The sequence below is a fragment of the Macrosteles quadrilineatus genome, unplaced genomic scaffold (genome assembly GCF_028750875.1).
Source record: "Macrosteles quadrilineatus isolate MER2022 unplaced genomic scaffold, UCM_ALF_1.0 Scaffold_8__2_contigs__length_117827958, whole genome shotgun sequence".
Lineage (NCBI taxonomy): Eukaryota > Metazoa > Arthropoda > Insecta > Hemiptera > Cicadellidae > Macrosteles > Macrosteles quadrilineatus.
This window is the reverse complement of record NW_026542601.1, coordinates 100472332-100498195: the sequence shown is the minus strand read 5'-3', so window position 1 is coordinate 100498195 and position 25864 is coordinate 100472332. Positions and strand designations below refer to the sequence as shown.

The window sequence follows — 25864 nt, the reverse complement described above, 5'->3', positions numbered from 1 at the left end:
GTACAACCTCTTTCTGAAGCGCAAAGATGTGCTTTGTTGTAGGTAGCTGTTTCAGATCCCCAGATAGTGACGGCGTATGACAAATAGGGGAAAACCACCGCATTGTAAGCAGATAGAAGAACGGTTTTGTCTGTGAAAGGAGCAAGGCGACGTAACACGAAAATGCCGGAATTAACCTTTCGGTCAAAGTTGTCAGTTTGACATGAGAACTTTAGGTTTTCGTCAATGTGAAGCCCTAAAAATTTCAAATTGGTCTTCGAAGATACTATATATTGTCTTCAATCCAAACACTGAGATCAGTGCGATCTTTTGGCGATACTGTATACTGAAGTCCACTAAAGTGGTCTTGCCATTATTTATGACAAGACCATTGTCAAGAAACCATTTGACAACTTTGTTAGACTCAAGAAAAGTAGCAACTTCCATGGTACCGTGGGTGGGTTTATCAACAACAATTGACGTGTCATCGGCAAACAAACACAAATGGGCATCTGAAACACTATTTTTGATGTAATTTTATGTATAAGATGAATAAAATAGGCCCCAATATTGAACCCTGGGGCACCCCAGCTTTGACCAGCAAAACGTCTGAACAACACTTGTTTAGAATGTTTTTGTCAACAAATGGCAATTGGACGACTTGTCTCCGTCCCCTAAGATAAGAAGACAGCCACAGATTAGCGACACCTCGTATTCCAATGATGCCAAGTGCAACCTTCTTGCTACCTTGACCGCTACTAGAAAAACTTATCTAACTTTACTGTGCCAATTAGGAAGTTATAAATTAATTATTTACAGTAAATATAGTGTTATAATGCTATAACCAATGCTAGTGACTGCTTAAAGGAGTCGTCATAGTGTCTCTTGTAGCACGGCCATCTTTAGGTGGCCGTGGTTGTACTTGTACATGTACATGAGTCACTGCTTTCCATCGGTCGGCAGAGTCGGAATAGCAGAAGCAGAGTCAGACTGACTCATCATCAGAAGGGACTGAAGAAAAGAAGAATAAAATAGCCATTATTAGCCATTGCCCATTAGCCAATAGAATTGGCGAGCGAAACCTCGAATAGAAAGAACAGCTGTTTTGCTGTTCATTGTCATTCGGCTGGCTAGGCTAGTTCTCAATCAGTTTACACATTTTCTAATTTAAAAATTATACTTTCCTTACTATCTGCGTTAATATTATTAATTTATTACATTTACTATGTTTATGTGTGGTAAATTCAGTCATTTGAAATGTTCAAAGTGATATTGTATTGCAAGTTGATGTTTTGTGAACCAATTAAGTCCAATTAGGCCCTGTTGTCTTTGTCATTTTTATTCTCAAACGAGTTTTCAAGAACGAGGGATGAACTTTGTACTTATACTTTATTTACTGTCCGTATCGCAGTGATTTATATAACCAAAAGTGCATTTAAAAAGTCAACCATAGGCCTAAGTGATTTTTTTACTACAGTATCGTTTACAGCTTTTGCAGTTTTAAGTTAGGTTAGGGAGTGTGATATGCAATTAGCTACAATGTTAAACACATACTGCTAATATATTTGATTTAGAAAGATATTGTTTGAACGTTTAGGCTAGGTGCGTCCGAATAATCATTAAGAGTGTTTATTTATTAAAAAAGTCGAAACTTAACCTCCCAAAAATGGATGAAATCACAGATGTTGAAGATACTGAATCTTCTTTGAAACAGGATAACTCGGGTCCTATGAGATTTTTTGCTCTTTTCCTCATGTGCCTTCTTGGATTTGGTAAGTAGGCCTACCTTAGACGTTTACTATGCCATGGCCTATTGTTCTTTTAACTTAAGTTAGGTGAAGGGCCAATTAAAGGCTAAGTTTAACCAGAACAGAGCCTAGGCCTAACTTAGGGCCTATGACTTAGCACACCGAACTGGCAACCTGGCTTACTAAGCGATAGGCACTAGGCACTAGTTTCAGTTAAATTTGGCCTTTGGAAGGGCCTATCCCACCCCTCCTTAATAGGCCAATGTAGGCTAACTTAGCCTAAGTTACTTAAATATTATCTTGATATCCATTAGGATACTACGTGTTGGTACCCACCTTATTTGGTAAGAAGGGAAAAGAAATCTCCTCTTGGTGAGAAGGCATTAGAAAGATAATATGCAATAACTTAATCAAAGAGAAAGAGTTAAACAAATCCTGTAGGCCTACCATTGATGAGTAGGCCTAACTTACTGGTTCAAAGTTAATTTTCTGCTGTACGGGTAAGTAACTTACTACATCTCAAACCACTGACTAAACTTAAGTTACCAAATGATTCCATCACGGTTAATAATTAGGCCTACCGTTAAGCTTACTGTAGCCTATTTAAAACAATATTTAGGATAAGCGGCCAATAAACTTAGTTGGGTGCTTGACTTGAATGATAAATTAATTTTTTTTTATTGTTTTAGGTTCTTATTTCTGTTATGACAATCCTGGTGCAATTCAGAATAAGTTCACTGAAGATATGGGTCTCTCAACTGCAGAGTTTACACTTTTATACTCTGTTTATTCCTGGCCCAATGTGGTTTTGTGTTTTGTCGGTGGGTTTTTAATAGACAGGTATGTATGAAAAATTTATATATAACTTAGTCACAGTTATGTCACATCAGTCCTGTCACAGTCACACAAATTATTTTTAATGGATTTTCTATTGCATTAAGTAGGCCTATAGGCTACAGCCTACACTCATCCGACTCAGTTTCCGTCAGTCACTCTGCCGGCCCTCAGTTAATTTCAGGGCCCTGTTTCATAAAAATACTAGTCTAGTATTTACTAGTTCACGGACTAGTAATACTAGTGTATTTTACAAGTCTACGTTTCAAAAATCTACTAGTGTAAAATACTAGTTACTAGTGTAGGGACTAGTATTACTAGTGGTTTTTACTAGTGTAGACAGCAATGTGTTTCATAAAATTTTACTCTTGTAAATTACACTAAGTAAATACTTGCTATTTTCTACCAACCTCTCTTCACCCGTATTATTTGAAGTAGACTAGTATTTTTGAAAAGAAAGTTATTTCATTACACACATAATTTTAAAAAATTAATTATTAAGTTCTTTTTGCAAGTGCGAATTGGTTCACGAATAGATCTGTGAGTGCTAAAATGATAATAATTAGATACAAATTACAATAAATAAATGTGGCGTAGTACAAAATGAGTGAAATTGATTTTTATAATGTATGTACAATCGCCCTATTAGAATAATTATAATTATAAGTTATCAATTTATGTGAAATTTTTGTCTAATTTTACTTGAGTGAAATTTCATGGTTATATCAACTATTTAGCTATCAAAGAGAATATTTTTAAGCTTTGAGAGAAACCAAATTAAAACCGCATTCCGGTACCGTTTTGCATACAAAGATGTACAAAAATGTATCCAACATTGCAACATTAATCAGATTATTTTACACCCAATTAAGGCTCTCGGTTTTATTTAAAGACATTTTAATAGGAAATAATAGTAAAGCAATTTTGTAGTTTTGTAGTTGCATTGTATTTTTTGAGGTGCTTATTATTTGCTAAATAGCTAAAATCCTGTGATGTACTAACAATTTTGTAGGCCTATATTTGATTTTTGGGCGTTGAACTGAACTGCTTATCATAAAAACATTACTTTTAATCCATTTCGGTATTCTGAATTTGTTAACCAAAGTAATAAAAAAATAGATGTTAATTAGAGCTGTTATTTTAATGTAAAAACATGTAAAAGTTTAATTAATGGAATAAAAAGTATAGTGAGGTGCGCAGATTTGAACCAGAGACCCTCCACATGACAATCGAGAACTCTGCCTCTGAGCTAGTGACAATGCCATGTTTTACTATAGGCCTACTTGAAAACCTACCATTTGCTTGAAAACCATTGCTTGTAACGGCTGCAATATTTGTTACATCAATAAACGTTTAGGCCTATTATTCATGGTTTGTAGACTCAAAATTAGAATATCACCAAATAGTTTGTAAAACAAATATTCTTATGCATTCGAATATTTGAAAGCATAGGTTAGGGTACGAAAACGTTCCAAACAAAATGTCCTTAGCCGATTTACATTCAAAATTTGAGCCTTCTTTTCTTTAATCATAGCAAGCTTAATTTTATATGTCAGAATAAAACAAAAACTATACAAATCACAGCGAATGCGGCAGCAACAGATCAACTTCCACCCAACTGTTGAGCGCCGCAACTAGGCCTACAACCGGCTACTACAATCACCGTGTTGATTGCAGCGGCGCGACGCCGCGCCGCGCCGGCGCGTCGGCAGGCTCATTGATGAACATAAATAATAGCGGTTTGATAAATAATGTGTGAATGTTTTACCTATGTGTCTATATAGTTATTAATTAAAAGAAAACACTGCGTTTCTACAACTATTTAGTTTTAGTATCAAATAAAAGAAAAAATTAAAACGCTTTATGAAGCGTCAGAAACCCCGTGATTGAGGTTAGAAATTTGTTTTGAGAGTTCACTTGTAAAGTTGGTCACGTGACTAGTAGTTTCGGTCACGTGACTAGTAAAATTCACTAGTATTTACTAGCGGTATAAAAACGTTTATGAAACACAAATTAGTAGGACAGGTAAATACGGGACTAGTATTTACTAGACTAGTAATTACTAGACTAGTATCTTTATGAAACAGGGCCCAGATTTCTTTTCACTCAATATTTTTGGATTGTTCGGACGCCTGACGGACAAAGTGTTTGATGTTAGAAAATAGTGCTTTTTTATTTAAATGATCGCTTATATTTTAACACGTTCGCGGCGGCACCTCAAATGGCGGGCCAGTGCGGCGCGGCCCTCAGCGCATGTAGCATGGAATCGTAATGCCAAATGGAGGGAAAAAGACGGGACAAAAATAGTACATTTTTGAGATTGTCAGACGAGGATTTTAAGGTAAAATTTACTACCAACCTACGCCAAAAAAAAATACAGTATACTATTGAGCAGTGCTGTGCGAGGTTTCAAGTTTCTAGCTCTAATCCTGGCTCAAAGAAAAATCATTTCGTAGGTACTACGTTGCAGCTTGGGAGCGATCGCACCCACCAGGATGCCATTAGGGTTCAGTATGGGAGCGATCTCTCCCATGCCGCTGCGAACGTGTTAAGTAGGGGAAGGTGTTGTACCTTGGACCTATATGTACCTCGGACCTATACTCATTTTAGCACTACCTATCTCTATCTGTTAAGTAAAGGGAGAACTTGTACCGTTAGTTAATGCTTTAGCTACCAGAGGTCTATCCTGATGTGTTCAAGTTGGAATTGTATCTGTCCTGTTGACAGGAAAACTGTAACAAGTTTTTATTAAATTATTTTAAGTTTTTATTAAACCTTATAGGCCTAAGGTAAAAGTAATTTATGCGACTTTTAATTTTCTTTTATTACCGGTATGTTAGATTTAACGATTGTTAATCTTAGCTTGCAATTTGGTGCTATAAACCAACAACTCAGCTACAGTTTCATATGATTCACCATGTTTATCCTAACCTAGTATAGTCTAGAACCAAGTTTTTACAAAATGGCCAGGTGTACCTTGGACCTAGTTCATAGGTTGTACCATGGACCATAGTAGCTTAGGCTACTAAAAGCAGACTTTAAAAATTCTGTCAAAAAGGTTTATTATAGGCATTTGTAATTTAATTTGCTAAACGAACAGGACAGAGCCCCCAAGACAGTTAGACGAATATTTGACGTAGGCCTTAACTAGGCTATAAGTGAACTTGAGTGAATTTCTTATAAAATATGATTAAAATATGTATTATAAGGGTCAGTTTTTTTTTTATATTTTATCAAATAAAAACCAATTATTTAATCTTATGACATTTAAATGTGTTTCTACATTTATTTCCTCTACTTTAAAATCAGTGGTCTAAGGTACAACTAGGTCCGAGTACTGTTACAACACTGTATTTAAAGGAAGAGAAGACTGACTGAAACCAAATTGCTGATAGTTTGACTAAGGAATTGCGGATGCAACTGAGACTGAACTTTGACTACTGTAAATGGAACTGTGACTGGACTGATATGTGTGAATGGACCTTTACATTTTAAAAGAAACTCTGAGCCTTCTAAAGTCTTGATTAAGTACCTAGAGGTTTTATTTTTACCAGTAGTTAGGCTTGTGGTCGTTGGTGTTGTATAATGATTAAGAATAATAGGCCTACATAATTTACATTTTAGAAGGTTTATTACAGTCATAACAAGTACGGTACCGGTACAACACCAGTAAGGAAAAAAAGTAAACAACGAAGTAAATAATAAGTTAACAATAATTGCAAAACTTTTTTAAAAATAAAACTCAATTAAATAATAACAGCTAGCCTACAGCCACAGATTTATCCACTAAATAGGTCTATTGGCTTAGGCCTATATGCTGCTCTAATTGTTCTAAATTATTATCATCTTGAATCTCACTTTAAGGGATCTATAGGCTATCCTTGTTATGTTCTCCAGAAAATAATTGACCATTGTAGATCAAACTGTTTGACGGGATCCTAAAAATATCACTTTGGAAAGTTAATTTCTCATAATTATGTTCTTAAAATTTGGATAGTTTTTCATAATATTTTTTCTTGATGTACCGTATCCTCAAACAAAAAAAGTATGGTGCAAAATTCCTTCAAAATTTAAGATTTAACATAACGTAGAGCCACCCTGTACCCCGTACCCTGTATAACTTAAATGCAGGCCCTAGGCACAACTAATAGTTGCGCCCCTTTGCAATATATATTATAGTGTGTTTACGATCCGGGAAATCTTATATGAATTATGTGTGAGTTTGTTTTGATGATGATATCTACACGACTGCGGAAGACGACTAATGTCCACATGACCGCAGCAAAAAATAATGTCCACACAACCGCGGGAAAAGATAACTTTGCCTCATTTACGGTAATTACATTTTTCATTTTCCAATTTTTTGGTGCCCCTCAAAAAATAACTTCTTGATCAGCATTGTACGTGTTATTAAATTTACGGAAAGTAAATAAAAGAAACGTCTTATAACACTTAAAACATATATTTTACGCTTATACTGTTACTCACAAGACGGTAAATATACAAAAACGATGGTAAGTGGTGATCGATTTCGATTGGACACTCCAATCATCATCAGACCCAATAGGCGAATGAATGATACATTCACCTATTGGGTCTGATGATGATTGGAGTGTCCAATCGAAATCGATCACCACTTCACATCGTTTTTGTATATTTACCGTCTTGTGAGTAACAGTATAAGCGTAAATATATGTTTTAAGTGTTATAAGACGTTTCTTTTATTTACTTTCCCCTCAAAAAAGCCAATTGCCTCACTCCCTAGGCACGTGCCTACTGTGCCTAACCGGTAAATTGGCCCTGCTGAAATGTTCATTTTTTTGTTTAAAACACAAACATCACTTAATTTTTGAAGTGAGATGGGCTGATTTTTTGTAAAGAATTTTCCAATGAAATATAATTGCATTTAATATGCAAATAAAAGTTGTAAATGCTAAAACTGCTGGAGGTCATATATGAATAATTAATATGTTTGTACACAAATTTACACACCACACTGTAGCCTACTAACTTATTGTACGTCACCAGAAAAACAATGTTTATTCATCTTGGCTGACTTGGTATTGTTTGTTGATTTCAGAGTGTTTGGCGTAAGATTGGGAACGGTACTCTACGCTTTCATTGTTGTTATTGGACAGCTTGTGTTCGCTTATGGTGCCTACGCAAACTCGTTCGCCCTTATGCTAGTCGGTAGATTTATATTTGGGTATGTTTCATAAAATCAGTTTTTACTTTAGGACTTGATAGAAAATAGAATAGTCTATAATATATTTTAAATCAATAGGCGATTATTCGTCAGATTTTGCACTTCCTCATGTAATGTACACAAAATAGACCTGCACATTGGGGTATCCATCTCAATTAGGCCTGAGAACCTTAAAAGGGTGAATAAGCCGTGAATTTTGTAGACTGTAAAAAAACCTTGAATAGGCTTTCCATTTTTCTGTTAAACATTGAAAATTATGGGTTGGCAGATTTCAATCCGTAATATGTTTTAGGTGTCTTTGAATTTTTTATTGATTCCAGAATCTTCCTAGATTGTAGCAAATTCAAGAAAGTTTTACTGCATAAACTATGCAAAATCCTGCAAAAGGTGTCATTAACAATCACTTTCATCCCTAAAAATCTGCCTAAAAACTAATCAAGATTTTAAATTCCACTAAGTATAATAATTCCATAATAGGATAATTCCATGATTTTTTTAGTACCGTATGTTATATTTTTAATATCATTTAGGCTACTCTAGAGGGCATTTACCATATCTGATTTTTACCATATAAAGTTAGCCTATTTATAAGCTTTTAACATCATGTCAGTTATAGTATTTTGCTCAACCAGCTAGTCGGTCTTTGTTGATAAAGATGATATTGTGTCAACTAATTGCCAGATAACATATCCAAACCAGCCACATGCTTTTTGTTGATTTATCCAACTGCTCTTAGTCATTGGGGTTTTACTACAACAACCCCACTCGGTTCATGCAATTTTGTAAACCATGATTGTATTGATGCATTTTTAAAGGAGAGAACCTTATTTTGTGAAAACAGCCTCAATCATGTTAAAAATAGATTGCATCACTGTTCTTCTGTGTGGATACATGTGTTTGAATTTGTATCAGACTTTTTACATCTAAAATAATTCAGACTCATTAAAATTTGATTTGTTTAATTTTTTTCAGTCAACATAATCTTAATCTTAAGCACACTTTAAACATTTAGAACATTAAAATTGTTACAGATTTTTTCCTTGCAAGATGTACAAGATGTATAATTAATTAAAACTAATATGTTACATGTGTTTTTATGATCAATATATTGAGACCAGCGTACTAGATTGTATACAATGCAGAGAGTCACAACTATCACTATTTGTTTTCTACTTCAGTGGTCGTCTGAACCTCTGGGTCATGGCATTATCATGTAACCAAAAGCCCTTGGTTATGTTAATTGATTTGAACATAAACATCCAGGACCAGCCACTTCCCAGTTCTAACTCAACATTAACTGTTACAGTATTGGAGGAGAGTCGTTGGCCGTGGCACAGAACAACTACGCCGTTGTCTGGTTCATGGGCAAGGAGCTCAACACAGTGTTTGGCCTGCAGCTCAGTTTTGCTCGGGTCGGCAGCACAGTGAACCTGTGGGTGTTGAAGTACATGTACGAAGCTGTACAACAGTACTTCCATGGATACCAGTGCCTGGGCATCACCTTGTTTCTAGGTAAGTACTTTCATGACGAAGGTCAGCAAGAATTGTCACACAGAGGTTCTCACCATAGGTACCAAACGATTGGTACACTACAATTTCTGCTTTCAAACAATTCAAAATCTAAATCCATGCTATACTTTACTATGTTAATCATTATGTTGTGTCAACTTCGTTAGAACTATGTTCTCTCTGTGCTTGCAACATCTGATAGTGTATTTTTAAACGTTTTAGTTTTTGTTAGGTATGATATACAAGTTTACCATACTATTATCAGTAAACTATTATCAATATATATTTAGTGCTTGAAGACGAGATTTTAGGCCTAGGCTCGGCTCAACTTGAATAAAATATTGTTCCACTTGTAATTTTTAACTAGACCTATTATTTTTTTTGTATTTTTTAATTACAGTGCATTAAAGTGTATTCAATCTATTTTACTCTTTTTTTGTAAGTGGCACAGAATGAAATAAAATAAAATAGAAAATTCTTAGTTATTAAGGTAAAGTTTTCAGGAGCAGGTGTTTTATATAGCACTATAATCTAAGGAAATATAGGATCTGATGACACGAGTATTATTAGTTTGTATCCACACGATAGATTAGATAACATCAGTCATCATTGATGATATAATTCTGGACCAAACTACTTTCATTTAATTCCTTAACACGTTCACTGTTAAAGGAAATTATAAAATTGAATCGTATTTCTAAAAAACTTTATTGTTGTATAACATTCCTTTTTGTGTCTTTATTGAAATACAATATTATATAATACGATCGGAAGTGAATATGATGTCAAAAAGTGACGTCATAATAATGGGTCAGTACTGACCCATCAGGAGCCAGAGTCAGAAAAAAATGGAAATGTCACTGAATACATTATATAAGTCACTAAAAATATATGTTCTAAAGATATATGTAGTCAATATCATAAAATAACCAACATAAAATAGTATATCAATTGATTCCGGAATTGATTATGACTTCATAATGTGACGTCTATACATGGGTTAGTGCTGACCCATCAAGAACCGTAGTATAAAAAATTTAAATATTAAACAAAAATGAGAAATATAAAAGATTTAAAATGTTAATATTATTTAAATAAAATAGTTTAAAAGTTTAAAGCACACAAAAGTAGCAAAGCAAGGGGTGTTCACAGTAACGTGGGTCAGTACCAACCCAGCCGCCACGGCGGGAGCAAGACGCGGGAACCAACTCAACGGTGAACAAAGCAAGTCACGCTAACGTGGTATAGGTCCACCTTCGACCGACGCTAGGCTCGCACTAAGCAACAGATTGATGCACTGCAGTGTGAGTTAGTACCGTGGGTCAATACTGACCCACCCGCAGGGAATGTGTTAAAAGTCTTGTTCAAACTATTGTTTCAAGAATACTATAGAATTTATGCATTTGGACTTAAACTATGCAATAACAAAAACAATCTGATTGACTCATCTTTATGAACACCTGTTCTGATTTCAGCTGCAGCTACCTGTGTGATGTCGTTGCTTGGAGCTGTGATACTCGGCATGTTAAGGAACAGACGAGAGGAGAGTGCCAGAGACAATGCCAGTACTGATGTGGTCAGGATAACTGATGTGAAGGACTTCAACCTCACGTTCTGGCTGATCACAGTCATCTGTGTAGCGTACTACGTGGCGATATTCCCACTCATTGCTCTTGGAACGTAAGTTAAATTTTGATAATACTATTTTATAGGTTTAGGACTTTTTTGTCAGTACGCTTGGCACGAACCCAAAATGGTTTTTCACATGACTTCAGGCAAGACCTAGGGGTTGCGGCATTATCACTTAGATAAAATCCATTGTGATTTGGTGGGATTTGAACCAAGGACCTCAGGGACCAAAGTCCCACGCTCTACCACTAGACCAGCTACCTCCCCCTAGGTTTAGGGCTAGAGCTATGCAAAACCATTGAACTCCATTGACCTTTTTAATTTTGCTTCGACTTGGGATTCACACAGGTGTTTGAAGATTTGAGGTGGTGCTTTGGGATTTAAATAGGCTATCAATTGTTATCAACAACTGCAATGTTTATATTTTTAATGTTTCCCCAATGCTCTCTTATAATACAATTTCATAAAGATGGCTCAAAATAATACATGTCTGTTTAATTAACAATAGATGGGCCTATCACAGAGACTAATTGGTTATAGAAACTACCATATGTTTGATCCATAGAGACAATACTATACTCTGGTTTTCTGCAGTAGCTTCTGAAGAAAAACATTTTCATTGCAAAACATGAGCAAAACTTCCCAGAAAGTAGTATTTACTATTTACCACTGATTAGCTCCTGTCAACCTAGTGTACCCACATCAGTTATTTTATTTTCAAATCAATTGGCTGACAATAACATTGTGTTCTCCCTACCAGCATGCTTGTTCCGTTTAAAAGAGGCCTGTTGTTGCTTTGTTACTACTGGATTGTTTTATGATTCCTGAAATTGTATTTTGTGTGAAAGTTTTGTATTCAAACAATTGTTTGTTAAAAAGCAAATATCATTGGTTTGTTGATGTTAATTTTTTATACTCAGGCCTAAATTTGGTAATAGACTGGGATATGTTCTAGAATATATTAAATAGCCTATTCTAGGTGCTCTGTGTTTCCCCTTCAAATAAGAAAATGTGTGGTTTTGGATTACTAATTAGCCTACAATTTAAGGAAGGCCAGACTAACAGCTTTACATGATCTTTTTTATAGGTTATAAATCCAGAAAAAAACAGTGCCGTTGATAACCAGTTACCCTTGGGTAGTAATCAGCCCAGCTGTTCTTGATTATCGGGTTTTAAATTGGGAAGTGTCCCTGAATCGAATCCCAGGTGACATGCATATGTTCAGGGGCTTGCCTGAACTCCTAAGGGTACAGACAGTAACAAAGCTACACAAATCATCTCACTCCATTCTACACTCATTTTATATTCATATTTGGGCTAAAATACACCCAGTCGAATCTACATCATAGTTAGTACAGTAGTAATAATAAATTAGAAAATTTGTCCTTTGATAAAAAAAACCTAATTAGATAGCTTAGCTTTAAAAATGTTTAGCAAATCAGTCACAGAAAAATTATTTACTCTTAGTAGAAGTATTAGCATAAATAATAAAAAAATAATAATATAATACAATCTTAGAGTTGTAAATGTTGTCTGGTTTTGCAGTGTGTTTTTCGAGCGCAAGTACGACATGACTGAGGATGATGCCAGTCATGCCAACAGCATCCTCTACATCACCTCAGCTGCGTTCTCCCCAGTCTCCGGCTACATTGTGGACAAAACGGGCCGCAATGTGTTCTGGGTCTCACTCTCTATTTTCTGTACCATACTGGCTCACGGGATGCTGGCGTTCACGTTTGTCAACCCGTATATAGTTATGGTGAGTAGATTGCACGACAAGCTGTTTTGGGAAAAGTTTTGAACTGTTTTGTTAACAATAATTCCAGTAATTTAAGGATGTTTTGTCAAAAAATTAACAGTTCTTTAAAATTATGTACCGGTATTAAAAATTAAAAATCTAAAATTAAAAAATTAAAAGTGTACGGTTGTTTAGTGGTTCTGAAAAATAATGTAGAACTTAAACCATACTTTAAAGTAGTAATTTTACAATTGTTTGTACAAACTTAGGAGTGAAACTCAATTATATATTTTATGTTATAGCCTAGTTAAGGAAACAATAATTGTAATTTCATCCCCAAAATTTCAAAAATCCTAATAAACCTGTAACTTTCAAATAGGTTAAATTAAAAATATCTAGATAAAATTTTAGTTTATTCACATATTTTACTTCCTGAGGGTAACAACGGTTTATATGTTGTGATTTTCCACGTTGATATATTTTCCCCTTTGGCTAGTATTTTTGTACCTTAATTTATGGTAATCACATACTAATTTCAAACTGGATAGTGGATACTGGAATTCTTCAATTTTTAACCGAGCTGCTCGCATTTATTTTATCTTAGTTCAGGCTCTGTCAACAGAGAGGTAAACTCCTCATAAGTTGTAGCTTGTAGCCTATACCACAGAAAACGTACTACTACAACCCAGAATGCCAACCGCATGGTAAAAAGCATTAAGCGGTTTGAGAGAGCTTTGCCTGTCAATCCGTAGGCAGTGCCACCAGCGTTGCCATGCAATAGCATAGCAACGCTGGTGGCGCTGCCTACGGATTGACAGGCAAAGCTCTCTCAAACCGCTTAATGCTTTTTACCATGCGGTTGGCATTCTGGGTATAGTAGTACGTTTTCTGTGCCTATACCAAAACTGGCCGAGACAAATTTGAACCTTTGAGCTAAGGTTTTGTCTCTAGATAGGAGATGTCATTGATTTAACAACGTTTGGCCATTGATTAAACCTAACAGTCTATCTTACTAACATTGGTCAACCAAAATCCAAGTAGTTTTAAATTATGACTCCCAGGTTACAGCACATGTAAGGTATAATAGCTTTCAACTGTATTTGTCAAGTTTTTCTTAGATAGCTAATTGTAAGTGGGAGTTTGGTTCGTTCGACCTCCAAATCCCTGCCAAACATGATCAGAATACTTACGGCATGTTCGGCAATTCGGCATAAATAATTACTCGTACTAACAAAAATATTTAAATAGGCCTAGATCTATGCATATTTTATTTAATACTATAATATCAATGTAAGTTTGACAGATAATATCTAGCTATATCATTTCCAGGGCATTATAGGACTTGCGTACTCCATGTTGGCTGGTAGTCTGTGGCCTTTAGTAGCATACATCATACCACAGTACCAGCTGGGAACTGCCTACGGAGTGTGAGTATTCTTGAAACTCTTATCTTAGAAAGATTAGATTTCCTTTGTTATTAATTTGACAGTTTGGAATAATGTGTAGTTGTAAGTAAGTCACTTTTTTTGTAATTTCTAAGCAATTGTCTTTTTTGTGAAACCTGACAAATTCTGGTTTTGTTACTGTGTCATGTTTTCCTTTTTCATGAGTCACAATGCTGTTGCATACTCTGATAGCAATAATTAAAGCTCTGTTCAATTTACTCTTTACTAGGCCTATTTTAATTTACTATTTATTGCTTAATCAATCTCTAAGGCTAGGCTAAAAAAAAAGGGCCGTTCGCCATTCTTACACTTCTAGTCTTCATTTCGGCAACAAAATGAAAAATACAAAAAATTGAATTCAAATTTTATTAGTTACGTTTTGATGTCTCAATCCTCTAGGTCCACCTCCTCCACAAACATGTGATTCTCTTTGTGGATGTTGCAAGGTGCTGGCTGGAACCACCAACAGACCTTTCTATTACTAGCGATTATCTGTGTGCTGTCTGATAAAGGAGGATATCTGTACCTAGGCAGGGTGTCCACCGACCGGGAAATCCGGGGAAACCGGGAATTATGCGTGAATTTTGTATTTAACCGGGAATTTTTTGCCGCGACTGCGGGAAACGACGATGACGTTTCTGGACCGCGGGAGACGATGATGGTGTTCCTGTTACCGCGGGAGATGACGATGACGTTTCCATAACCGCGGGGGACGATGACGACGTTTCCGTGACCGCGGGAGACAACGATGACGTTTTCGTGACCGCGGGAGACAACGATGACATTTCCGTGCCCGCGGGAGATGACAATGACGTTTTCGTGACCGCGTAGAACGACGGTGACGTTTTCGTGACTTCGGGAGACGACGATGACGTTTCCGTGACCGCAAGAAACGATGATGATGTCCAACTGCCGCGGGATATGTTTGTGATTTTGCCGCGATCGCGCATGCGGACGACGACGTTTCCGTGACCGCGGGAGGCGACGATGACGTTTTTGTGACCGCGGGAGACGACGATGATGTCCAAAAATATTGCTTGGAATGATGACTGCGGGAACTTATTTGAATTAAGCTACGATCGAGGACGATTATGATAACGTTACTGTGATCGCGGGAGACAATTATAATGTTTCCGTTACCACTGAACAATATCAGGATGTTTTTACGACCACGGAAGACAGTGGTGATGTTTCTGTTATTGAGTGAAATATTCAGGATTTTTCAGTCATCGCAGAAAACGATGATGGTGTCTCTACGACTGTGTTAGATGATTACAATATAACCTTGAGTTTGGCATGACCAAAAATTTCAAAAAGGCACTTTTCTAGAAAGATTTTTATATTTTTTGTAATATCTTCATTTACCTTTAACGTGGTATTTATTTAAGCAATTTTTGTAATTTCTTCATTATTATTTCTCTAGGCCACTTGGAAAACAACCCATTACTCCAAAATTATACAATATGAAAGTACATAAAGCCAGGGGTTAAAGTAATAATCCTTAAGAAAATTTGGTTAAATAGAAATTATTAGTATTAAGAATCTATTTTTCAGTTGTCTATACAGAGATTCGGAGATTTTGGTATCGACATATCACTATTTTTAGGAAGTTAGTAATAAATTGCAGGTTTAAGGATTAGTTTTTAATTTTTGGATTATTTAATCAGATATATATAAAAATTGAATACTTGTGTCAGGCAATACTACAGCAATCATATTTTTTCCCCCCTTAACTGAGAATGCTCTTTCCGATACCTAACTAAAATAGCGAGCTGTGTTAGAGCGCTAAAACAGCATTGCGGGAGTTGGCGCAAAATACGTTGGAAATTTTAGTATGAAAAGTACGACCATGGATTTTTTTTTTTTTCATGAATTACTTATGAATTTTTTCTGGTTGGCCTGGTGGACACCCTGCTAGGCCAGTCCATGGGGCAGTACATTCCCTATACATTATCACAAAGTTAATATACAGTAGAGTCCCGTTAGTCCGAAATGGTTGGGACCGGGCCCATTTCGGATTACCGAATATTTCGGATTAAACGTTTTTTTTTAATTTTTTAAATTTTTTTTTATCTTAAGGACGCAGGCACGAGCCCGGGATTGTTTTTCACATTACATAAGGCTAGACCTACTGGCTGCAGCATTATCACTTACAGTAATAAAATCCATTTGTGATTTGGCGGACGAAAATAAAAAATGTTAATAACAAAAATGGTGAAATATTTACTAAAATACTCCACAAAAAGGTCTATCTCGCCCGGCCGCTACAGAATACTTTGACGAGGTACAGCTAACTGTATTAAAAGTTTAATAAAAAACAAAACTTCAAACAAAATTCAAAAAATTTCAAAAAAATTTCAAAAAAAAAAAAAAAAATTTCAAAATTTTAATTTTTTTTATAAAAAAATATAAAAAATATATTTTTTTTTGGTTTCGGATTAAGCGGACTTTCGGATTACCGAAGTTCGGATTATCGGGACTCCACTGTAATAGAAACTAGAAACCAATTAATTAAATATATTACGTATATTGTAATAGTTAATTTGCTAGCATTATGGTCGTTTTGGAGATGACTCCACCATTTTTGGGTGCGCGAGTAATTTAAAATTAAAACACGGTTGTAGTTGCTACAAACTAATAATTGTAGCTATAAATTAGTTGTATATTTATTTATAGACGATTTATAGGACATTTTGAATTGCAAAACCATACTGCCCACATAATGTGTGATTTAGTAACGTATACAATTATTTTTGCACTATCGTCCAATGATTCTGACTTTGGTTTATTTGGGCAAGGACCCACACATGTAATGTACGATTGAGAGAAAACAAACTTCAATGTTAACTTTTTCAACACTCAAGGCAGACCTAGTGTTCCAGCTCCTACTTTTGGCCTAATGCTCGTCATCCTACCACATCAATCCCAGATCAAATACACACCTACAACCACAACCTTTCATAGCTCAGTACAAGCTGGTAGCAACACTTCCAGTCTACCTGCTCAACATCGCCACAACTTACAATAAATCATAGTGAATTTTTGTTGTCAACAGTGTTGTCAGTTTCATATTGCTCCCAGATGTTACGCCGTTTGGCTTGGCTGTGATGTTTGTTAGCAATCTACAGCTGACGATGCAGTTGATGATGAAAATCTCTATGCGTCCTAATGATACCAACTGGTAAAGCATTACAGTAGAGATAAACATTGTCTCTAGTTAATAGTCTTTGTCTGGTGTTGCAGTGCTCAAGCCATTCAGAACCTTGGCCTGGGAGTCATCACGTTGGTGACAGGCATTATAGTAGATAGCGGAGGATATTTCATGCTAGAGCTCTTCTTCCTGGCCTGGTTAGCCGGTAAGTGTTATTTTCTGGTTTAAACTGTCTGATAGATCATTAGATAACAGTTAACAAAAAACCTCCAGGTGAGAACATCACCTGTTGCTGATTTCAAAATAGTTTGTGTTTTGAAAATTACGGTAAACGGTGTAAAGCAATCCTTTAAAATCGTGGAATGACAGTTTATTGTCAGGCAAAGTAAAAACCCCTAAAAACTAGTTTTTACTGTACTTCCCTATTTTTAAACACAATATTTTTTACTAAGTTGGGCTTTTTTGGTTTTGGATCAATTTTGATATGGATCAAATTATACCTTTAGATATTAAGTTGAACAATTGAATCACAAACCTAATTTTATAGTTTTTGTATAGGATACCTTTCATTTCCAAAAATGAAGGTGTGCCAATGTAAGAATTATTGTATGGACATTTTTTTACATTTATTTTCTATTTCTATAAATAAATAGGTAGTTTATTAAAAAAGTTGAAAATCTTCTACACTGCAGCAATGATTCTTTCTCATAATTGACATTCTGAGGAAGCTGGAAGAAAACAGTTTCAGTTTTACAGCTGAATAATTGTTTTTTTGAATAAACAACAAACATGTTTGATTGCTTACAGACAGCAAAATTTAGTAGGTCGCCTGTGTTAAGCTTGTGTAAGCAAGAATCCCTACACTCTTAGTGTTAGTCTTGCTGATTCTATTTCAAGGTGAAGTGGACAGTGGAATTGTCTTGCTCAGTATGTTCATGTGGCCAATTCTGGTTATTGTTGCTCTTTCAATTGGACTTCGCTATTTGTCGTAACATAGGTAAGAGAATATCTGTTAGGTTAACTAGAGTTGATTCGTTTCTTGTTCTTGTAAAACCAAATTTATGAAATTAACTTTTAAATTGACACTGTTGTAATTGACTGTCTTGAAAGTATCTATTTTCTGGTATGCAATAATCTTCCCTTCATATGGTTGGTATAGAAGCAATGTTGCATTGTTTCAGTTGCCCTGGTGACTGGTATAGTGATTTGGTTGTACGACGCAAAGCATTCGGGTATACTCAACATGTCCACCACTCAGCGAGAGGAGATGGACAGATTACGACAGTAAGTTTTAGCCAGGAATAGTTTTTAACTTAAATAATTATTAAATGTTTACAGTAGTGTCTACCTTCTTTCAACCTGTCTCTTTGGATTTTATTTTTTCAAATGGTTTTTAGGGTATTTTTTATGTCATTAAAAAAACTATGGTAGTAAACTTAACAACGAAGCATAATCTTTCACTTTGAAGAGTAGTAGACATACCATTCTTGTTTTAGAATTGTAGCCAGTTTTATATGAAAAATGAATATAGTTAAAATGATGTTGTGTTCCAGTCAACAACTTATTTCTGTTGTATACACTGACTTGCAAACCAAGCCAAACTGAGAGTACAATAAGTCTATTCGAAAGAATTTGTCACATCAATCATCAAAGTATCAACATCTAGAGAGAAAGTTGGATTTTTTAAAGTAGCCTATTGTTTAAATGCATCATTCAACTCTGTTCTATTTGATTGTAAAATTTGCTGCAGCAAGTCTATACAGACGGGATGTCAACCTTGGTTTGTAAAACCAATGTTATTGCACATTTTAAATGTAAAATGTAAATACAGAATCGGAAAACCTAGGTTATCTAAACTGAAGGGTGTCTATTTTGAATCTGCAAGGGCTCTTGGACGAATATCAGAGGTATGCCCAGGAAAAGATGCACTTGTCCGAATAGTTGACGTCACCACTTCATATGGAACATTAAAAAGGTCACTTACCAAAGTAGCGGTTTTATCCCAAGTGGGGGAATATTTAACTGATTAACTGTCTATGTTGAACTTCAAACAGCTGATATGGGTTTGTTAATATTTTGATTATGGTCGCTTGGACACATCGTTCTGTTCTAATAAATGTAATGTCAGACAAGGAGTTATTTATAAACAAGTTTTGTTACTTTTCTGTATAACAACAAAACTTGTTTGAAACTTAAAAGTTTGGTTTACATTTTTCTCTTGTAATTTGACTTTTGGTTTTTAAGTATATTAAGCGTCAGGGGTGTACTTAACTGCTAGAGAAACTGTTAATTTGAATTCACTAATGGCTTACGCCATTTCAATCAGATTAACTTCTTTATTAACATCAGTTCAAAGTATTGCACTGATAACAGTTATGTGTTCTCTCTTCTTTCAAGCAAAAGTTCTTTGTGTATTATTTAATTTTAAAGACAACATATTATTTTATTCAATGTACAGTAAAGCTAACGTTTCTTCTCAATGGCCCATAAGAAGATTGTGTTGTATAACAAAACAAAGATATGCTGAAATTTTAATTTGGCTTGCCTTAGAGGTTCGGATCGGTTTTCCCCTAATGATTGCCTTAAAGATCAATTCCAAAATTCCCCTAGTGATTTTTTTGCCTTTATTTAGAATTTTTTTGATGAATTTAGTGTGCCCAAAGGTCCTGTAGAGATTTTTCGTAATAAGTTTATTTGGATCTAAAGGTTTGAGTCTGAATTATATCTAATGATTTTTGTTAAACTAATAGCTAGTCCATATGTATTTTAATGAAGTCTTAAATATTTAGGCATGATTTTTCCTGGTAATTTTAATTTGACCCAAAGGTTGAATTCACATTTGACTTAATAATTTTTTTTTCTTTTTAAGATTATTCTAGATTTTCTCTGATAAATGTTGTTTTCCTTTAAAGTTTCTTCGAGTTTTTCTGGTGATTTGGTTTGCCTTGAAGTCCCAGTCCATATTTTCCCAGATAAATATTATTTTCCATAAAGGCTTTATTCAGATTTTTCTTGCTGTATTTGTTTGATCCAGGAAATGAGTCAAACCTTTTGGTATATGTTATTTAGTTTCCATAGTCTCCAAAAACATTGATTAACTCACAACTTGTATTTAAATAAAACTACAGAAAATCCTAAGGATCTTTTGAATATACAGTAGACTCCCTCTTATCCGAACTCCTAGGGACCGAGGCCAGTCCGGATAACGGGTTTTCCGGTTAAGCCGACGTCCCCAAAAACTCATTAAAACGGACCGTTTAAGGTGATATTCGACTTAAATTTAGGAGAGCATTGTATTTAGACATGTGATTACTGTTCTCAAATCTTTCCCACGAGAACAGTCGTTTCAGTACCGGCCATTTCCTGACGATCTAGTCCGGTTAAACCAATGTGCTGATAAAAATTGTCCGGTTAAAGAGATGTCATTTTCGTCGAGTGTAGTCCGGTTAAACCGATGTCCGGTTAAAAAGGTGTCCGGATAAGAGGGAGTCTACTGTAATATTTTTAGTATATATGAAATATATCAATGTTTTAGTAAATTAGTAATTGTTTACAGGATAAGTATTACTTTTTGGTTGTTCAGTCTAATCTGTCTTTTCAGCCCAGCTAGGTTACTTATTTAAATTTTTTTTGTTCTTTACCTTTGTTATGTATTTTTTGTGTGTATGATGTAATATTTATAGGTTGTCCGTTTTTATCCAACTTAAGCTAGTTTACGACCTTCAAATGAAGTTATTGGTTTTTCCTACTACCTGTTGATCTGAATATGGTTCAACCTAAGAACTGAAACTAGTTGCCAGTTGGAGGCCTGATGATTGTCAACTAAAGATCCGCAACTTGCAATTACAGCAATCAAGGATTAACTAGTGGTATTTTAACTATTTTAAATAAAATATTGTCTCTAAGACGTCTCTTGTTTGTTGTCGCAGGGCTGCAGAGTTGGCTGAGAGAGAGAAGCTGTTGTCTGCAAACGCCTCGGACACCTCACAGGATCTTCTTACTACGCAATCAGACTTCCAGATTCGCAACCGCTACCTCAGTCGCATCGGAGCCAACGTAAGTCTGGCAGCGCTAACCATAGCTTACCACATACAGGAACATCATATGACCACACAGTTTTGACAAAGCGAACTGGCTGATTATACACTAAAGCGGGTGTATAAATAAAATAAACCCATTCATTCATGTTTTTTTTACTTCCAGTTAAGCTAACTTAACTCATTCCTGTAACTTTAATTGGCCATTTGGAAAATTTATGAATAACACCGTAAAAGCTCATTCAATAACTGTAAACTGCATGTAATTTTTGGTAAATTTTTTTTCCAATTGTTTTATTAATATTTTATGTTTGCTTACATTGGCAGCTAGCTTAAATTAATTAGTTTATGTAAGAATTGAATTGACTAAAGTACAACATAACTTCATTGCAAATAAAGGTTCCCTCTCTTTTTAAGGAAAGTTATTGTACGTTGGCCAACATTCTTTCTTATCGTAAGCTAAAGGTGTTTTATTTTGTATTTATTTTTAGTCAGGATTCTTCTTATCCAAATTTTCTGACCTGACAGAACTTCTCAACTTGTGCTACAGGGTTAATTACAGTTACCGGTACTTGATGTGCTTGTATTTGCACACCCTTAATTTTAAAACTACACAGAGTAGGCCTAATGGTTCAATAATAAGTTTTAAAAGGTATATTTTTCTGGAAGTTGGTAATAAGAGATTTTCCTGTGATAAACATAATTTTGGTTTCTAAAAGTGTTGCCTCTACCCTCCCTTTAAATCTCTTTGTTGCAAATTATTCTTTCCATTTGCAATTGTTACTTAAAGCTGAACAGTATATTTTCAACGGTTATTATAACTTATTATATAAGTTATACGGTTATTATATCTTGTTATATTTTATAACTATAAAATGATGATTGCCAAAATTGCTGTGAATGTTTTGCTTTAATGTTTAGGTAAATCATATAAATAATTAGAAAACTTCTATAAAATACATATAATAAATTTTTAAAACTTTTAAATTTTTGAGTTGGACAAATGTTTTTATTTTATTTACAATTTAAATAGCAGTATAGCAGTATAACCAAGATATATGCTAAAAGCATAACCTAGCTTTTAGTACAAGTACCCGGACATCCTCTGAATGGAGATTCAATTACAGTAATAACAACTAACCATTAATTTTCTAAAGAGTGTTGATAATTTTTTCACCTCATATTTCATTACTTTTTCCTGCTCAATCAGTTTTCATTGATGGTTTTCAAGTCGATAACACTTTTTGTAATTTAGGCCTAATGGACAGAGCTAGTTTATTTTTACTATGAAAGAAAAATTGTTTAAAAGTTAAAAGATAGTTTTATAATTTGTAAATAACTGATAAAAGTTAAGTTTTTAATATTAAAGCTATTCACACTAATAATATTCAAATCTATTGTTTAACTGTAAGAAAATAGAAAATTTAACTGATAAAACTTTGTTGAGTGTTGGAAGTCTTATGGAAGTTTCAATCGTCATGACAACAAGGTGGATCATACAGTAACATTCTGTTTGTGCAATATTGTGAGCGTTTGCATTTGAGGTGTTCTGCGCAAAATTCTATGTCAGGTAATGTTCGGTCATTTTACTTTGGGGAAAGTGTCGTCCGCTATCGTCCGTTGTTTGCTGAAAGTCGCTCGAAGTTCAATTAACAAAATCAAGCCACTGCTGGAGGAATTACCACTCATTTTATTTTTAATTATTAAGGAATTAGAAAACAAGGCTTAATGGACTAATATATTGACTGTGATAAATGTAATTTAAATAAAACTTCAACCTGTATGGGCTAAAACTAATTGTACAATAAAAATAAGATAACACACTCTGAATACCGCTCCAGTTTAATGAAAATATTTTCAGAAAACGGTTTTGGTATCCTACAGTCAATGTGTTAAATCATTAGCATGGTTGGAATAGAGGTTGGACTTAGTTTAGCTAGTATTCAATACAAAACAGTTGTTAGGGAAATGGTCTGCTTATGCTGAGATTACAGATAAATGAATGGCTTAACACGTTCGCTACTGAGCGTCGCATATATGCGACGCCGCGGTCATTGCCACAGACCGAGGTATACATTTGAATCTTACACATGGACCGGCTGTCACTTGGATAACAGTACACACAGACCACGGGCGAAAACCTGTAAAACAGTGATCATTTACATCTTAATACGCTACAATCGTGTTTGTAAATAATTTATTCTTATTTTTTTGTATTTTTTATAACCTTTTGTAATGTCGCATATTTGCGACGCCCGGTCTACAGCGAAGACAAAAGTGAAAACTATCATAGTTTTCTTGAAATAGACCAAACGCTAATTTTTTTTTTTGTTTTGAGGTGAAAGTAAGTAAATAAAACAGAATATTCAAGAACATTTCATAACTGAACAAATATAAAAGCTACATAGGATAATGCAGCATACATACTGCATACATACATACAGTGATGCAGAAAAGTAAAGGCAAGTTTTTCCAACTATCATATGACGTCACTAATCATCATATCCACAGACCAAGCGACGCAGTAGTGCGTCAGACATCTCTGTAGACCACTGCAGGGAATTCAGTGGCTTCAAATAGACCGTTACAAAGATATAAGCATTTTAATAACACTAGAACCCTGACGCAAATATGCGACGGCAGTCTATTTTAATGTGACTAGCCGTCGCATATATGCGACGGCAGTCTATGGGTGGAAACCGGCCGTCGCATATGTGCGTCGCTGGTCCATGTGAATGCAAAATTTTGTACTATTGCAGTAGCGAACGTGTTAAACAGATCCAAATTAAAAGCATGTTATAATAAATTAAATTGAACATGTTGATTATATTTGTTGCATGAGTTATTTTTAAATCAAACCAAAAAAAAGCTGTACTTAGTTGTGATTCTTTATTTTGTTAATGACTTTGACACAAAACGTCCTTACTCATGGAATGTATGGAAATTGGAAAATAACCAAATGCAGGTGTTTGCAATAATAGCCTGTAGGCTATAGCATTTAGTTCCTTTTAGAAACTTTGGTTAGGGATCCTGTAACCCCACATCCGCAACCATTATGCCCACTGCCTGAACACACTAAGGTATTCTGCTCTAAGGCCTCTGGATTGATTTGGACATGTTATGGGCCCTCAAGTCCTAACCAAACCATATATCAGTGAAAGAAAGAATTCTGCTTTGAATAGATGAAGGTTGATAAATAAACTACTAATAAAATCATCTAATTCAAATTTATTCTATACAAACCTGACCAACGATGTTTTGATGTTGCAGCTTCCTTCACATCTGGCTCCGTTCAAGGGTATGGCCTACCGAACACTCAGATGAGACAACGTAAACACAGATGAGGACGAGATTGCAGCTTTGTTGTTAAGAGAATCGGACAGTGACGAAGACTTTGAACTTTACCGTTTTCATAACTAAACTCGGACTCTAAGACTTTGGACGTTACCGTTTTCATTAAACTAAACTCGGACAGTGTTTAAGTAACTTTACCGTTTTCATAACTAAACTCGGACTGTGACTAAGACTTTGGACGTTACCGTTTTCATTAAACTAAACTCGGACAGTGTTTAAGTAACTTTACCGTTTTTATTGCAAAACTCGGTGTAATAATTAAGATTTTGGACTTGACTGTTTTCATTAAACTAAACTCGGACAATGTTTAATAAAGACTTTGAAATTTACCGGTTTTCATAACTAAACTCGCCAAGTTCTGTGATACTGTACAAGTTTACAACCAAGCAACAATATTAGGCTTCATTTGTGTTAGGAATTCATAGATTATAGAAGTGCTATGTATATAACCAGCTGAAATACCAGTTCAGTATTTGCCAGTGATTTTATTTGTGACACCATTGGATAAATAGGAGCTTTGCATTTTAACGGGGGACCAGTTATTTCAATGTGTTTTAGTTAGCTGATGGCTGTTTTTGTAAATATTTAGTTTCACAATCTTCACCCAAAGAAAGGATTGTTTTCAACGCATTTATTTGACTAAAATCTATAAATTCTATCCTTACTATGAGTTGATTCTTATTGGTAAGGCCTAATGACTTTCTTTCAAGTGGTTACAGTTAATTTTTTTTTATTCTACAATTCATTTCTTTTATAAATTAAGCTTGCATTTAAGAGATCATTGGTTTGGATATTTTATTTTTGCATGGTTATACCAAGGTTTTATGATATGTATTGAAAAAAAGAAAAAATATTTTGTTAGGTGCATAAAAAATTTATATTTTTCATAAAAATATGCTGATTTATTTACTTATTTGTCTAAATGTTGTTAAATCTTTTATGTTCACTTTATGAAAGATCCAGGCCTAACATTTAAAGTTTTTTATCTTTGAGTGTAACACCCCAAATTAATACATTTTAAATTTATCACTTCGAGATATGAGCAAAAATTATAAAAGAAACTATAGCAAGATATGAGCTAATTGTCTTTGAAAGCTACTTGTCATTAGAAAAAATTCCAGAAATTTGTATATGCATTGTGTGATAGCAAATCATTGATTTTCAATATTAACACTGGTATATTTTTTAATAAACTGCCATACTGCCTTATGCAATTAAAAAACTTGTAATAATC

General features: G+C 34.7%; 1 protein-coding gene across 1 annotated transcript; it reads left to right on the top strand.

The window, feature by feature from the left end:
- Positions 1-1110: 1110 nt before the first annotated feature.
- On the top strand, positions 1111-25262 carry LOC128999262 (major facilitator superfamily domain-containing protein 1-like). The gene is made up of 11 exons (XM_054425656.1): positions 1111-1751; positions 2417-2567; positions 7642-7767; positions 9074-9279; positions 10752-10956; positions 12451-12664; positions 13973-14070; positions 17332-17444; positions 18421-18523; positions 21169-21295; positions 24547-25262. The coding sequence occupies exons 1-11, from the start codon at positions 1646-1648 to the stop codon at positions 24598-24600; spliced, it is 1503 nt and encodes a 500-aa protein (XP_054281631.1). The 5' UTR covers positions 1111-1645; the 3' UTR covers positions 24601-25262.
- The last annotated feature ends 602 nt before the right edge of the window (positions 25263-25864 follow it).